The sequence below is a fragment of the Myxocyprinus asiaticus genome, chromosome 34 (assembly GCF_019703515.2).
Source record: "Myxocyprinus asiaticus isolate MX2 ecotype Aquarium Trade chromosome 34, UBuf_Myxa_2, whole genome shotgun sequence".
Taxonomy (NCBI): Eukaryota; Metazoa; Chordata; class Actinopteri; order Cypriniformes; family Catostomidae; genus Myxocyprinus; species Myxocyprinus asiaticus.
The window spans coordinates 4,778,827-4,796,229 of NC_059377.1; the positions used below are offsets into that span (position 1 = coordinate 4,778,827).

At 35.7% G+C, this 17,403-nt stretch overlaps 1 protein-coding gene across 2 annotated transcripts in view; it reads left to right on the forward strand.

Annotated features, from left to right (window-relative positions):
• The window catches only part of LOC127425690 (receptor-type tyrosine-protein phosphatase U-like), a 477,304-nt gene that overhangs the window by 437,281 nt on the left and 22,620 nt on the right, over positions 1-17,403 (forward strand). For both annotated transcript variants that reach the window (XM_051671910.1, XM_051671912.1), the window contains 2 exons: positions 7,071-7,206; positions 9,077-9,226. In XM_051671910.1, coding sequence (XP_051527870.1) covers positions 7,071-7,206; positions 9,077-9,226 — 286 coding nt within the window. The remainder of the gene's footprint in view (positions 1-7,070; positions 7,207-9,076; positions 9,227-17,403) is intronic.

Genomic DNA, 17,403 nt, shown 5'->3' on the forward strand with positions numbered 1-17,403 from the left:
AAGAAATACCTGAAGACAGATTTTTCAAAGGTTTTATGGACAGATGAAATGAGAGTGACTCTTGATAGACCAGATGGATGGGCCCATGGCTGGATCACTAATGGACTCAGGGCACCACTTCGAGTCAGGTGCCAGCAAGGTGGAGGAGGGGTACTGGTATGGGCTTCTATCATTAAGGATGAGGTAGTTGGACCTTTCCGAGTTGAAGATGTCCTGAAACTCAACTCCCAAACCTACTGCCAGTTTCTGGAAAGTACTTTCTTCAAGCAGTGGTACAGGAAGAAGTCCTCAACATTCAAGAAGGCCATGATCTTTATGCAGGACAATGCTCCATCACATGCATCCAAGTACTCCACTGCTTGGCTAGCCAGCAAGGGCCTCAAAGATGCCCAAATAATGACTTGGCACCCTTCCTCACCTGACTTAAATCCTACTGAGAACTCATGGGCCCTTCTCAAATGTGAGATTTACAGTGAGGGAAGACAATACACCTCTTTGAACAGCATTCGGGAGGCTGTGGTTGATGCTTCAGCGAAAGTTGATCATGAACAGATCAAGAAACTGACAGACTCCATGGATGGAAGGCTCATAGCAGTTGTTGAAAAGAAGGGTGGCTATATTGGTCACTGAATATTTTTGAAAGGCTCAAAATGTTATTTAATTGTCATTTTGTGTTACTTATTTGTTGCACTTACTCTAAAAATTTAGAATAAACAATTGAGTTGGGAGAAATTATTTTTGTAATTTAGTTGCCTAATAATTGTGCACACTAACAGTTGCCTAATAATTTTGCACACATATATATACCCCTGAGAAAGACAAAACTCACTTTTTCTTTGTTAAACATTCAGGTTTGAGGTTCAGTAACATTTTGGATTGACTGAGAGCATTGTGTTTGTTCAACAATAAAATTAATCCTGAGGAATACAATTTACCTAATAATTGTGCACGCAGTGTATGTTGCCTAAATATGATTTTTGGACCGTCAAAGTGCTGGCACCCATTTACTTCTATTATAAGGACCTGACAGAGCTCTATCTTCTTCTAAAAATATTCATTTGTGTTCTGCTGAAGAAAGACAGTCATACACATCTGGGATGGCATCAGGGTAAGTGAATAATGAGAGAATTTTCATTTTTGGGTGAACTATTCCTTTAACGCACCTAGGTTGGGGAATATTTGCCCAGTCTTCCTTGCAGAATTGTTCAAGTTTCAGTCAAATTGTGGGGTGTGCGGTGATGGACTTCTCTCTTCAAGTCCATGCAGAGGTTTTTATCTCATCTGACCATGGAGGATTCTGATGCCATGTGGCAAAAGGTTTTATGGTCAAACAACACAAAAAATGTATTTTTTGGACTAAACACCAAGTGCTATATTTGGAGAAAAACCAAACACAGCACACCACCCAGAACATACCATACCTACTTTGAAGCATGGTGGGAAAATGGATGCTTCCTTGTACACCTAAATTCTTAAGGAATATCTGTGGCCTTCTACTCGACAACTGAAGATGGGTAGGTGGTTCACTTTTCAGCATGACAATGACCCTAAACACAACACAAACAAAACAACGCGGTGGCTTAATGATAGGAAGGTCAAAGTCCTTAAGTGGCCAAGTCAGAGCCCTGACCTAAATCCAATACAAAACCTATAGATGGACTTGAAGAGAGCAGTCCATTGCCACTCACCCCGCAATTTGACTGAACTTGAACAATTCTGCAAGGAAGAATGTGCAAATGTTCCCCAATCTAGGATGCACAAAGCTAGTAGAGACCTTTCCAAACAGACTGATGTCATTAAAGCAAAAGGTAGCTCTACGAAGTATTAAATCCAGGGATATGATCACTTTCCAAACCATGTTATTCTAGTTTTTCATCTTTTATCAATTTTTGGAACTGTTGCCTTTTTTTTTTTTGTTACTTGAATGTTGTCTGTTGCTTTCAGGCTGCAAGACAAAAAAGTTACTATTTCAAAGGGGTATGATGATTTTCTATAGGCACTGCATGCCCCCATCTGAAACATGTTAATGTGTCAAAAAAATTGAATTGGATAGAAAGCCAATTGATAAAAAAATCCTCAAACACTGTTTCATGTAAGCAGCACTTTAATCAGTGTTACTAAAGCAATAGATGTCGGTCAGTCACATTTGCAGTGAACATGTCTGTGTAGTTAACTCAATAACTACCATTTTCCTGACTTGACACCAAGTGATGTCATCAAAACAAAGCTATTAAACCAATTCAACAGCTTTCAAAATCAGTTGTAATTAGGGCTGTCGATTTAAAGCGTTAATTCAGTGTGATTAATTATATAAAAAATAACGCATTAAAAAAATAACACAATCATGTCTGTGGACCGTAATAAGGAATATTGCTTCCGTATAAGCAATTCAAGCTTGTAGTACCACCTGTTTTCTCCAGGGGGCAGTAAACGAAACTCCAGCTGTATAGGCAACATGCAGCTCAAACAGACAGAGAACAAACAACACTTACCCAGAGCGGACAACACAAGATGAGAACACGCAGTGTTGCCAACTTAGCGATTTTATCGCTAGATTTAGTTACTTTTCAGACCCCTTTAGCGACTTTTTATCAAAAAAGCACCTAGCGACAAATCTAGCGACTTTTTGGACAAACCTTATCTACTTTCCGTAGAAGAAAGTCGCCAGTACTGTCCTGCAAGCTCGAGGTCTTGCTTTCCTGCCGCAGACACACCTCTCTCTGCGTCTAGTCTGTTCAGTAAGTAGCAGACAGAGGAGCAGCACATTCAGTTGACCGCACGTCAGCTGACATAGACTTGAATGAGCATGTGCAAACAGTGTTGCCAAGGACCAATCACTAATCTGTATTGTTTGCTCCTCCTTTCTTTTAATTTAAACAATTTAATTTGATCGTTTAATTTCATTTTTATTCTTCTCATGCACTTAATCAGTGTCTTATCACTCACTATCTCAGGGGTTTAGTTTATTCCCGTTTCTGTACTCTCTGAATTCATATCATTTATTTAGACAAGTCTGTACATTGTACTTTATTCAAACACATAATAATAAACTTTAAACTTTATTAAACTTATATACACATAATACAAATATAAATACAAATATACACAGTCTTGGACATGACACACACATTAAAAAAAAAATAGCTAACAGGAGGCTGTGCGCTGTGTGAGAAAAGATTAGAAAGGCATTCTGTCACTTCTAACTTTCTCTCTGAGTGATCATTTTACATGTAAATATAGCTGAAATCACAGCACAGCCGTTGTCTTTAACTTATGTGTATGGTGATTTTGTTAGACGACATCGCAGTTTTAAAATCAGGATTTTAACGGTGCAGAGCAGCAGCTTGGAAATGGCTTGGAAGTGACTGCTGGTTAGCATGTAGTCTTAATGGGCTGTGTTTCAGTCACTATTTCATACTCATTCCATTTTCTGACAACAGAAACAGAAAAATGTGAGCATAGAGTGTAGGAGAGAAGCAAACAGATGTAAAGGGCTGACACAAGGCAGAATGCAAATACGACACAATGACGTCATGAATATGGTAATTAGCGCATGACATCATCTAGCAACATTTAGCGGCTTTTCGAGCAGGCTTTTGCTACTTTCCATTGAAAGTAGTTGGCAACAGTGAGGACACGTTCTTGCGTACAATCACAGCTTGATGGAGCACAAATCTGAATGCAGGAACCTCAAGATGTGTTTTTCTAAGTTACAAACTTCATTTTAACTTGACACAGTGACCTAAACACAGTATGTTTATGATGCAATGCAACCGAGACACTCCAAAAACATCTGTCTGATGCAGTTGTAAATTGACGTGTCCTTGGACATGCCTTTATAATAAATCTCTGACTGATTGATGAATTTAATTGCAAAATGGATTACTGTGAAATGTAGGCCAATGACAGGCTTATGTTCAATAATATGGAAATAAACAATATATTGGCTATTCTAAAGCCACTTTTTGTATTATCTTTTTTAATGTTTGACTTGTGGGCCTAAATAATGTAATGCATTTTAATTATCTGTATTATAATTTTTTTAAATATATACACTGGCGGCCAAAAGTTTGGAATAATGTACAGATTTTGCTCTTATGGAAAGAAATGTATACTTTTATTCACCAAAGTGGCATTCAACTGATCACAATGTATAGTCAGGACATTAATAACGGTGAAAAATTACTATTACAATTTGAAAAAAATTTTCAGAACTTCTTAAACTACTTCAAAGAGTTCTCATCAAAAAATCCTCCATGTGCAGTAATGACAGCTTTGCAGATCCTTGGCATTCTAGCTGTCAGTTTGTCCAGGTACTCAGGTGACATTTCACCCCACACTTCCTGTAGCACTTGCCATAGATGTGGCTGTCTTGTCGGGCACTTCTCACGCACATTACAGTCTAGCTGATCCCACAAAAGCTCAATGGAGTTAAGATCCATAACACTCTTTTCCAATTATCTGTTGTCCAATCTCTGTTTCTTTGCCCACTCTAACCTTTTCTTTTTGATTTTCTGTTTCAAACGTGGCATTTTCTTTGCAATTCTTCCCATAAGGCCTGCACCCCTGAGTCTTCTCTTTACTGCTGTACATGAAACTGGTGTTGAGCGGGTAGAATTCAATGAAGCTGTCAGCTGAGGACATGTGAGGCATCTATTTCTCAAACTAGAGACTCTGATGTACTTATCCTCTTGTTTAGTTGTACATCTGGTCTTCCACATCTCTTTCTGTCCTTGTTAGAGTCAGTTGTCCTTTGTCTTTGAAGACTGTAGTGTACACCTTTGTATGAAATCTTCAGTTTTTTGGCAGTTTCAAGCATTGTATAGCGTCCATTCCTCAAAACAATGATTGACTGATGAGTTTCTAGAGAAAGCTGTTTCTTTTTTGCCATTTTTGACCTAATATTGACCTTAAGACATGCCAGTCTATTGCATACTGTGGCAACTCAAAAACAAACACAAAGAAAGGCTTCATTTAATGAACCAAATAGCTTTCAACTGTGTTTGATAAAATGGCAAGTGATTTTCTAGTACCAAATTATCAATTTAGCATGATTACTCAAGGATAAGGTGTTGGAGTGATGGCTGCTGTCTAGATTTGATCAAAAATGACTTTTTTCAAATAGTGAATATCATGACTATACTTTGTAATCAGTTGAATGCCACTTTGGGGAATTAAAGTACCAATTTCCTTATGAAACAGCAAAATCTGAAAATTATTCCAAACTTTTGGCCGCCAGTGTATACTGTATATATATATATATATATATATATACACACACACACACACACACACACACACACACACACACATATTATTTATAATTATTTAAATAAAACTATTTATAATTATTTAATCATTATATATAGAATTTTTGTTATCTGAGGGGCTAATCTCAGCAAATATTTATGTATGCGTTTAATTGCGATTCATTTGATTCATTAATCGGCATACCATGTAATTAATTAGTAGAGATGCTCCGATCGGGATTTTTACAGCCGATAGCGATCACCAAGCTATCTTCTTGTCACCAGATCGGCCGATACCGATCCTGATACTGATCATTTCACCTTTTATCAAGATCTCTGTCATAACTGGCTATATGTTAGGTGTCTGCACACTGTCACTATAAATTGAATTTTCCTCTTTCCTTTCCAGTAATATCACTTTGCCTTGTGTTTGCTGACAAAAATTTTAAAAGGCTTAAAAAAGCTTTTTTAAATAAGACCTTTAAAAAGTATATGCTAACAAAACATTCTCTCTATATTAAGATAGATAGCCCTATAAAATTGAAGCTTAGTGTCAAACTCAAGACAAACTGATAACCCAAAGGTGCAATTAAACTAAATGTGATATTTTTGATTATTGATTCATTGTCGTTATTTCATAAAATTTTTATTATTCCTCATTTTATTCCTATTTTATTCTTGCATTATATTTAATACATTATATTATGGTATCTTAATATTGTATAAAGAATTATTATATTTATAAATTCCATCCCTGTCTTTTCATTAAGTTGGATGATTGTATTAATAGTTCATTTTTCACTTGTTGCTGCTTAAACTTTAATGAGGGGAACACGCACTCTCTCTCATGAGGGCAAGAGATGAAAGGAAAGCGGAGAAAGAGTGCATGTTTCTGGACTCCACAGGTGCTACTATTTTTAATGTTGTTTAATCTGGAGATATTTAAAAAAGATGTTTGAATTACGCCACATCTCGTAACTCGCATTATTACTGAGATGCCTATGCCCGGCAGAGACTGAGAAGCTACCGCATGAGCGATAATAAGGACTGTTTCACAGCTCGCTCTGTTTTCCTTTTGCCTTGTAGCGTGTAAAATGCCACATTAACAGTACAGTACACAAACTTTTCATATTCGCCATACCTCTCCCACTGCATCGTTCTTAACTGCTGAATCAAGTTTACTGTCTTACAACACTATGCCAGATTTCCCCACACTCCGTGCTGCCATGACAATGCTGCTTAAGTCTTAAAGGAGCCACGCGTCTTTTACGACATGAGCGATCGGTTTATGCAATCGGCCAACATACTGATCACCGATAGAGTCATAGAATGTTAATATCAGTGCATCCCTATTAATTCAATAAAAATTGTAATCAATTGACAGCCCTAATTGTAACATTGATTGTGTGTATATGTGGAAAACAGATATACTGATTTAGAAAAGGTAATATCTCTGGAATACTTGACTGTCAATCGGTCAGTTGTAGCATTCTGAGGTCAAATTATTTTGTATAATGATCGTATTATTATTATCAACATCATACTGTATTATTGCCCGTTGTCCAAGGAAACCGATTTCCTGATATGTTAATTTCATGTGTCTTGTATCAATCCATGCTCCCTTTGTTCTCAGATAATAAAATTATCTATTTATCTGTCTATTTATTAATTTGAGAGCCATAGCCGTGTAAGCAGATTTCAGGTCTGGGTCTTGTCCTGGCAGGGTCTTATTTTGCAAAAAACACAATAATGATAAAATTGTTAAAAAAATCAAAAACAGTTGACTTTTCCTTCATCCCTCGCTCTTTCATCTGTGTTCAGTATGGGTGCTGGCCGCACCGGCTGTTACATAGTGCTGGATGTGATGTTGGACATGGCGGAGTGTGAGGGCGTGGTGGACATCTATAACTGTGTCAAGACGCTCTGCTCCCGATGCATCAATATGATCCAGGCTGAGGTAAGATGGAATGACAAACTCACTCTGCAGTTGGTCTAAAGTGGTCTAAAGTGTGGTCTAAAGTGGCTCAGTGGTCTAAAGTGTTGCTTGAAAGTGTAGTTGGTTTGAATGACATTCAGTTAATACCCCAGTTGCTAACTGTTTATACTTTTGAATCACAGCAACAAGCCAGTCATTCTCAAAACTAGCGTTGCATGGCCTTTGCATATAAATAATTTGCTAACAAATGCAAAGTTTACTTGGACGTAAATTGTACCAAAGTACTTTATTGCCATGCAAATATAATACCGATAAACCAAGTAGCACAAAACTGAAGAGATAGCCTGTGAAATGTTGCCTATTGTTGTTGAATGGTTATATGACTCATACACAACATTCAAATTAAAAACTGATATTGTGTTTTGAGGCCAATTCAAAGCCAGTCTCATATGTTTAATCATAAAAAGAGATCATGTGAATAAATTGCAGATTATTTTTCAATACATTTAAGCTTCTCTTTATGTAATTCTGACTTCTGAACAACAAACTTGCTTCTTGAAATTGTCTTCTCTCAAAGGAGACTATAATTGTGCCTGTAGTCCATGAAAGGAATCATGAGCTTCAACCATTATAGACTGCACGTTATTTTTGGGAGGTTTGCCGAACAAAGGAGATGTTGGGCAAATAGCAGCCTCAGTCACCATTCACATTCATTGTATGGAAAAATGAATGTGGTGACTGAGAGTAACATTCAGCCTAACATATACTTTTGTGTTCCATGAAAGAAATAAAGTCATACAGGTTTGGAATAACATGAAGGAGATTAAATGACAGCAACAGTTTCATTTTGCATGTCCTTTTCCTGAAAAAAAAAAAAGAAAAGAAAAAAAAAGTAGTAGTAGTTGGCACCTAATAAATGGGATAAAACATTACCTGTAATGTACAATTCCCTCATTCTATTTTTTTCCCTTTTGTTCATTAAAAGTAACATTTTTACCAATTTTACTTCAGTTTACTTTATGTAACTCATATTGTCAGTTTGCAGAGAGTGCATTGTTGAACTGCAATAGTCAATAAACTGAGGGATCAAAGCAGCTGTGAACATATTTCTGTTCAAGTAACCCCTCAAGGGACTGCTCTGGACCACAATGAAAAAAATCATAATTTAATTTATAATCACCGTTCACTAAATATCACAAGAGCGTTTAAAACTAACAAATGAAAGGCCATGAAACTGTCAAGACTGCTTTTTAATGCACTTACAGACATCTGCCCTCAATGTTACACACTGATGAGTATAATATATGAATAGACAACACAAGCTGAAGGCCAATCCTCTAAACTCACTCAACAGAGACAAAGAGATGAAACAAAGATTGCTGATGCCTGACCTTTGACCCTCAAGACAAAATATGAGAGTGAAAGAGGAGGCCAGAATCACTCATATCACTACAATTAGTGTTTTTTTGCCAATGCAAGCATCACCGTTACTATTAATTAATCAATAATCAAGTAATAATAAGAAGAAATATTAAATATATTTACATAATTAGTGTCATCTGCCATTTTTTCTTCTTATGGGATCTAAATTTAGTATGCCTATGGCTATTTGTTGACAAGTGCAATACTGCTGTAAATCTTTACGTGGGAATACAGATTTAATTAACTTTGACATGTTCCTTCCTACAGTGCTAAATTAAGCATATATTTAATCCCTCAGTTAATTTATCTGACATTTTGTCACATCGTTTTTAATTAAGGGCAGATAGAGGCAAATAATTGGAAGCTGCATCTTGCATGCTTTGACATGGCACTTTTAGTTTAAGCAATCACTTGTTTTCTTAGTTTGACCTAATCTGACTCTGTCTCTGTATCTCTCTGTGTTTGTCAGGAGCAGTATATATTCATCCATGATGCCATACTAGAGGCCTGTCTGTGTGGAGAGACCGCTATCCCCATCAGTGAGTTTGCTCTCACATATAAGGACATGTTGAGTGTGGACTCACAGACCAACACCTCTCAACTCAGAGAAGAGTTTCAGGTGAGTCTCAGGTCACATTCAGGTGAAATTTAGGTGATCCACGTTTAAATGTCCTCTAAGGGAAGCTTCTACGGGGAGAACAGCAGAGGACCTAATACAGGGTCTTGTGGAACTCCATACTTGTTGTTTTGTTACTTGTGTGCGTTTAGGGGTGGGTTTATCTGAAATAATGGGGTGGCTACTAAATGCCTCCAACAAAACTCTTTCAAAGTATCTTTCAAAAGATTTAATGGCAGTAACCTGGCAAACTTTGGAAAATCCAAAGATTATTTCATCATCAAAAGCACTCATTGTATCAACTTTGTAGCTTGTAAATATGACTTTGTTTCCAGGTGGACAAATAAAAAAGCTGTATGCTTACGACCTTACTCCAAGGCTGTGTATTGTGCATGCAATACACCTTGGGAAGCGTTTGGTTCATTTTAGCGATTCGGCTTGTTCAGGCAGTTCATTGTAGAAAAGCAAATCAAATAAATGGGTTACTGATTCATTTGAGTCTTCACTCAACAGTGTTCCCATATGTCCTTGTGTTGCATTTTATTACTTATTTTGGAGGGGATTATACATGTTTAGTTACAAACCAAATAGCTGCTATTGATGTTGATTGGCCAATACAGTGTTCCAGTCACACTCAAATACACAATATATAATATATTAACAACTGTGATGTGAAACACCTTTTCACCAGCTAGCAGGATTGGGGAGTAACGAAATACATGTAACGGGATTATGTATTTAAAATACAAAATATAAGTGACTGTATTCCACTACAGTTACAATTGAAATCATTGGTAATTAGAATACAGTTACATTCAAAAAGTATTTTGATTACTGAAGAGATTACTTTGCATTTTATTGTCATTTGTTTCATTTAATATTTAGTCCTTTCAGATGGAAAACATTTATACATATAAATGATGTGATCCAAAGTGCATTTAAACAGCGGTGAAACACTTTCTTATGATGTGTTACATTCATACGAGCAGACAGAGAAGTAAGTTTGAAGTAAGTTTGGAGCAGAAGAAATAGAAATAAACCTTGTGTAAATTGTCAGCTTTACGCTAAGCTAAAATGCTATTTCTAGCCATTTTTCATGCACGTTACCAGACACGATCATATTTTTTTATCAAGAAAATTCACGTTAGATCATAATTTCTTTTTTCTAGTAAGACCTTTGATATTAGGGCAAAAATAGTGTTCTTGATAATAATTTTTGTATTGTTTTCCTGTAAAAATATCTAAAAATCCTTAAAACAAGATCAATTTGATTTATCTTGTTTTAGAAACAACACTGCATAAGATATTTAGGTTTTCAGAGAATGTATTTTTAACATGTGTATTTTGTCTTACTGTACTGGCAGAGTTTTTATAGTCAAAACAAGTGAAAAAATCTACCAGTGCTGAAGAAGTAATCCAAAGTATTTAGAATATGTTACTGACTTTGAGTTATCTAACGGAATGTGTTACAAATTACATTTTACAGCATGTATTCTGTAATCTGTAGTGGAATACATTTCAAAAGTAACCCTCCCATCCCTGCCAGCTATTGTGTACATAACTGCACAACACCCCTAGAGACCAACTATTGACCTTAGTTTACATGTCACTATGTGACACGCTCCATCAAAATGAGTCGTAACTAAGTCGCAATGGACCGTTTTCGGTTTTGGTTTTGGGTTTTCTGTTGTTTTTGATAAAACAAAGTATCAGCTTGTAAATTATGTCAATCTTATCATCAATTCAAAACTATACATGTTGTTTTTTCTCTTTAATGCATGTGTAAAGTAACTTCGCTTGCAGTCAATTTAAACTGGAGTGCTGCATATAGCGCCTCTCCTCCGATCAGCACTCCTCTTTACTACAAAATAACAGCACTAAAAACACATGAATGAACATCAGATGGGATGTTGAAAGACACAGTGCCATTGGCTGAAATGATCATCTCTCGTGTAATTGGCAAATCAGTGTTTTAACCACAGGAAAAGATGCCAATGACATAAACAACCTTCACTTAACTGTATACATTTACCTCAGGAAACTTATCCGAAGTTTGTTAGCTTGATAAATAAACTTTAAAGAAGAGTAAACTGCTAAAATGTTAAATATAGAGCTGTCAGAATTAACGCATGCGATTAATTAAAAAAGTTTAACGTGTAAATTTTTCTTAATCGCGATTGACGCATTTACCGTTAATACAGCATAAACCAGCATAAACACTTGTTGTTTTTTTAGCGCAAGAACATGTTTGGTCTGTACCAGGGTCAAAAATTAACAAGGGTTAGGGCAAAAATGCCACTGAAGGTGACAAAAAGGATCCCGAATTTTAAAAATGTGGGGGCAAAAAGAATGTGACACTTATGAATTCTATTTCTTATTTGTAAGATCAGATATATTTCTTTTTCTATTCTAGACCTTATATATATGTATCACATGAAATTATTTGATGTTTATTTAAATTTATAGGTAACTGCTTTTCTGGTTATTTTTCTGGTTGAACATGTATTTTAAGGAACTGATTTATTTTAAGTATTTGAAATAATACAATGACATCATATTGTCATATTTTGTATGGTTAGAAAATATGCCCTAACAATGCCCTAATAATGGTAAAAAAAAAAAAAAGAATTGCCTAAAAACACCTCTTTTAAAAATGCTTTAGCTAATAGTTACATAAATGCTATACATACTCAAGAACATAATAATAATAATAATAATAATAATAATAATAATAACTTTTGTCACCCATGGATGGGGCTATGCCATTATTATGCCACATTATTATGGAATGAATTTTGGCAAAGGAAAATATGTTTTTAAATATAATAGTATAACAAAGAATAAAATATATTGATAGATGCATGTAAAAAAATCACAAAAATGACATTTGCAATCTTTTTTACGTGTTACTTTTCGCACTTTAACAAGCCAAACCCCCGCCACAAACCCCCCCCCCCCCCCCACCAGCCAACAACACCCCCCCCCCCCCCCCACACACACACACACACACACACACACACATTTATGAAGTCTTAACTATCACCAAAACGCAGACATTTTTGTCTGCAAGCACTTTTCCCATGGAGTTCAAAGCGAATCATGAATGCAGCTTCACAATTGCTGTAGGAAAGCAGATAGCCACAGTCTACTGGCAGATTAATATTGTGGATGATGAGAATTTAAGAGATTTAATGCCTATTGCAATGAATATGCTACCTATAAGGGGAAACTAGTTCTTTCAATTAATCAAACTCCAACTTAGACTTTGGGAAATGTTTAATATTACATGAATTGGTGCTATTTTAGTGCATTTCTATCTTTATACTGTGGAAGGCTTTGTTTGGAAAATGTTAATAAAGCATTATATTGCTACATATTGCTTTGTTTTCTTTCTTAAGATGGAAATAAATTCATTTTGACAGGAAAAGAAGTATATATGGTGTCAAATTTCAACATTTTCAAAATCTGCGATTAACTATTAAAAATTATGCAAATAATCCTGATTAAAAAAATGAATCTACTGACAGCATTATTTAAATACCATCATTGTCAGAGATGCAACAACAGATGCAGAGTGGATGCAACTCATTTCAGAGAATTAAACCGATTCCGTGCCACATGAATGCGTTCATGGAATCTTTAGATCCAAGATATTATGATGGCCAACATTCAAAGTATTATGTCTCCTCATAGATTTAGTTTACAAACATAAAATTATATCAGTAGAAAGCTGATTTTGCTTTAGTGCATAAAACTCAAAATGTGATTCTGAGTCAATGTGACTCAAAATAATGGAGTAGGTAATATCTTCTGTTGGAAAGGCGATGTTTATTGTTACATAAAAAGCATTTTAATGAACTTGTGTTTTATAAAAACAAAAAGGCACACAAAGGCAAGCTATATTGTGAATATACAGTACTCAAGCTGCAGTTTCAAAGTAGCTTTCAAACACTGAAACCTGTCTAGAGTCACTGATTACATTCCTGCAAATTAGCTCATACTTTTTTCCCATAAATATAATGGATTGACCCTTTTTTGACCCATGAGCTGAGGCAACTTAAAATCATGCACATGGCTTATTACTGTTTTAGCAAGTTAATATGCAGCAGTACTGCCTCTGATTACAGTATAATTACAGCTGGGTTTAATGTTGTGGACACCACTAATAGACTGCGGATGTCACCTGATCAAGTACATTGACTACATCTGATTGCTTACATCCATTACCCAAATTATGTTAGGAAGCACAAATCCCAAATGATAAAACATGAAAATATAGGGATATTAGATACATATTAGTGGAAAATAAGCTGTGATTGTGTCATTTATTATGGCATGTCATTGAAATTGTCTTTGGGAATATTAGGGAGCACAGACAGAAGATATACATGTAATGCATATGAAAAGCAGAGTATGACCAAATGTGTCCTTGGTTGCTGCATATGAATTCATTTCTTGTTGGTCCCATCATCAAGTTTAATTTCTTATTTCTTTTTTTTTCTTTTTTCTTTTTTCTTTTTTTTTTGGTGTAAAATACAACCCAGACATGTTCTTGATAGGTTTTGCGAGATTCTTTCTTATGGTACATGCACAGCAATGTCATTGTGTTTCATTCAGGTTAAGTGCTGCATACTAACTCACAGCTCAAACTGTGCTGAAGTCAACCAGCTGTACAGTCTATTTTTGTTCATTTACTGTGGATTTAATGAGATGTCCCTCACCTCTCAACTCTGCATGTGTGTTATTAACATTAAGCTATTAGTGGCTTCATACCTGATGAGCCCTGAGTGTATAACTGCCCCTGTCCAGCTGATAACAGCTTTCACAGCCAAATGCAATCTTAATAATTATAATTGTAATGTCCCATTTGTGCTGTCAGAATCAATCAGGATTGAAGCACTATACCTATCAAGTTTAAAAATCTGCATAATTCTCAGTTTGATTTCATTCTCCTCAAAGACTCATAACATACCTATTTATATGCAACCAGACTAAATTTATTTTCTGCCATTAAGCTGTCATTTCTTTGCTTCTGCTAAGTGTGTGTGTGTGTGTGTGTGTTTCTAATATGCATTTATCTATCTATCTATCTATCTATCTATCTATTTATCTATTTATCTGTCTGTCTAAATATCTGTCTACCTGTCAGCCTGCCGGTCTGTCTGGCTATCTACATGTCTATCTACCTGTCTGTGTATCTACCTGTCAGTTTGTTAAGCTTTTTATCCATCTATCTACCTTTCTATCTGTCTGTCTGTTTGCCTGTTTATCTTTGTCTGTGTCTATCAACTTGTCTGTCTACACATCTGTCTATCTACCTGTCTATCTACCTGTCTTTTTGTTTGTCTGTTTACCTGTCTATCTGTCTGCTTTCTATCTATCTGTTTATCTGTCTATCTACCTGTCTGTTTGTATGTAAGCTGGCAGCCAAAAGTTTGGAATAATGTACAGATTTTGCTCTTATGGAAATAAATTGGTACTTTTATTCACCAAAGTGGCATTCAGCTGATCACAATGTATAGTCAGGACATTAATAATGTGAAAAATTACTATTACAATTTGAAATTTGTTTAGTTCCTTAAACTACTTCAAAGAGTTCTCATCAAAAAATCCTCCATGTGCAGCAATGACAGCTTTGCAGATCCTTGGCATTCTAGCTGTCAGTTTGTCCAGATACTCAGGTGACATTTCACCCCACGCTTCCTGTAGCACTTGCCATAGATGTGGCTGTCTTGTCGGGCACTTCTCACACCTTACAGTCTAGCTGATCCCACAAAAGCTCAATGGGGTTAAGATCCATAACACTCTTTTCCAATTATCTGTTGTCCACTGTCTGTTTCTTTGCTCAATCTAACCTTTTCTTCTTGTTTTTCTGTTTCAAAAGTGGCTTTTTCTTTGCAATTCTTCCCATAAGGCCTGCACCCCTGAGTCTTCTCTTTACTGTTGTACATGAAACTGGTGTTGAGCGGGTAGAATTCAATGAAACTGTCAGCTGAGGACATGTGAGGCATCTATTTCTCAAACTAGAGACTCTGATGTACTTATCCTCTTGTTTAGTTGTACAACTGGCCTTCCACATCTCTTTCTGTCCTTGTTAGAGCCAGTTGTCCTTTGTCTTTGAAGACTGTAGTGTACACCTTTGTATGAAATCGTGAATTTTTTGGCAATTTTAAGCATTGTATAGCCTTCATTCCTCAAAACAATGATTGACTGAAGAGTTTCTAAAGAAAGCTCTTTCTTTTTTGCTATTTTTGACCTAATATTGACCTTAAGACATGCCAGTCTATTGCATACTGTGGCAACTCAAAAACAAACATAAAGACAATGTGAAGCTTCAGTTAACAAACCAAACAGCTTTCAACTGTGTTTGATATAAAAGGCAAGTGATTTTCTAGTACCAAATGATCAATTTAGCATGATTACTCAAGGATAAGGTGATGGAGTGATGGCTGCTGTCTAGATTTGATCAAAAATGACTTTTTTCAACTAGTGATGGTGTTGTTTTTTACATCAGTAATGTCCTGACTATACTTTGTGATCTGTTGAATGCCACTTTGGTGAATTAAAGTACCAATTTCCTTCGGAAACAGCAAAATCTGTACATTATTCCAAACTTTTGGCCGCCAGTATTTGTCTGTCTGGCTGTCTATCTACCTGTTTGTCTCTTTGTTTGTCTATCTACCTGTCTACCAATATATCTATATCTACATCTACCGGTCTATCTACCTGTCTGTCTGTCTGTCTGTCTGTTTTAGGGTTCTCGCGGATCCTTAAAAAGTCTTGAAATGTCTTAAATTCAGTTTTCCAAAATTTAAGGTCATAAAAAGTCTTAAATATCTTAAATGATACAACAAAATTCTTAATTTTTATTTAAAGAGGTCTTAAATTTGGGAGCGGTAAGAAAGGAATCGTGATATGACCTAATCTGATAATCAAACTTCAAAAGAATACAATTTAATTAAATAAATGCACTCGCTGCGTCCTTCAGAGTAAAAATATGACTACTCATTAAATATTTTCTCCAAGCACGCGAGGGCTTGTGAGTGTTTCCAGCTGTTGCATAGCAGTTCGCAATCATTAAGCTGTATCGGACATTTATGACAAGCGATCACTAAAGATCAACTGTTGATGATGATGATATAGTGTTGATGAAATATGACAATGTTTACTTTTAACTGTTTATATTGTAACACGTTGTAGATTATTGTAGGAGTGCACTTTGAATGAGCAATTGGAAGAAGTGAAGTGCAAAAATTTCAAATTAAGAGTCCCCGGCGTATTTCAGCCTTTAAAGTTCAAAGTTCCGTGCTGTGAGTCTTTTTTCTTTTATTTTTTTCTGATTACAAGCTGCATCTGGAATTTAATTCAGTTTGGACTCTTGTAACCTCTCCATCACAAGAAGTCTAAGAATATTTAATATAGGCTACTAATTTTAAAAACTACTGGCAGATTAATTGCCTGTCTTTCAACACATTATCATATCAGCAAAATCCAATATTGGTTGACCTCTAATTTGTATTTATTTATATAATGGTCCAATTTTAATGTGATATATGTGGAAAACATGTCTTGAGTATTTAAAACTTGCATATATCCTACCCTGTTTTACTGATAAACAGTATTAAGTCCTTGTTGAATATGTGCCCTTACCTGTTTAAGTAAGAGTCTGTGATACATGATTTATTTTGAGATTGTTTGGGTTTGTTTCTGATGGGGATATGGTCTTCATTTTATTTGTTCAGGTCATAAAAAGGTCTTAAGTCTTAAACCCTGTGTCTGTCTGTCTATGTTTGTCTGTGTCTATCTACATGTCTGTCTGTCTGTCTGTGTCTATCTATCTGTCTGTTTGTCAGTCTGTCTGTCTACTTGTCTGTCTGTCTACATGTCTATATAGCTGTCTGTCTGTCTGTCTGTGTACCTGTCCATCTGCTGATCTGTCTGGCTATTTACCTGTCTATCTACGTGTCAGTTTGTTTCACTGTTTATCTGTCTACCTTTGTATCTGTTTGTCTTTGTCTGTGTCTATCAACTTGTCAAGTCATTTTTATTTGTATAGCACTTTTCACCATACACATCGTTTCAAAGCAGCTTTACAGAAAATCCTGCATTAACAGAAAATGAAACTGTAATATCTATAAAGTCTTAGAGTGATCATTGTGTAGTTTGATTAAATATGACTG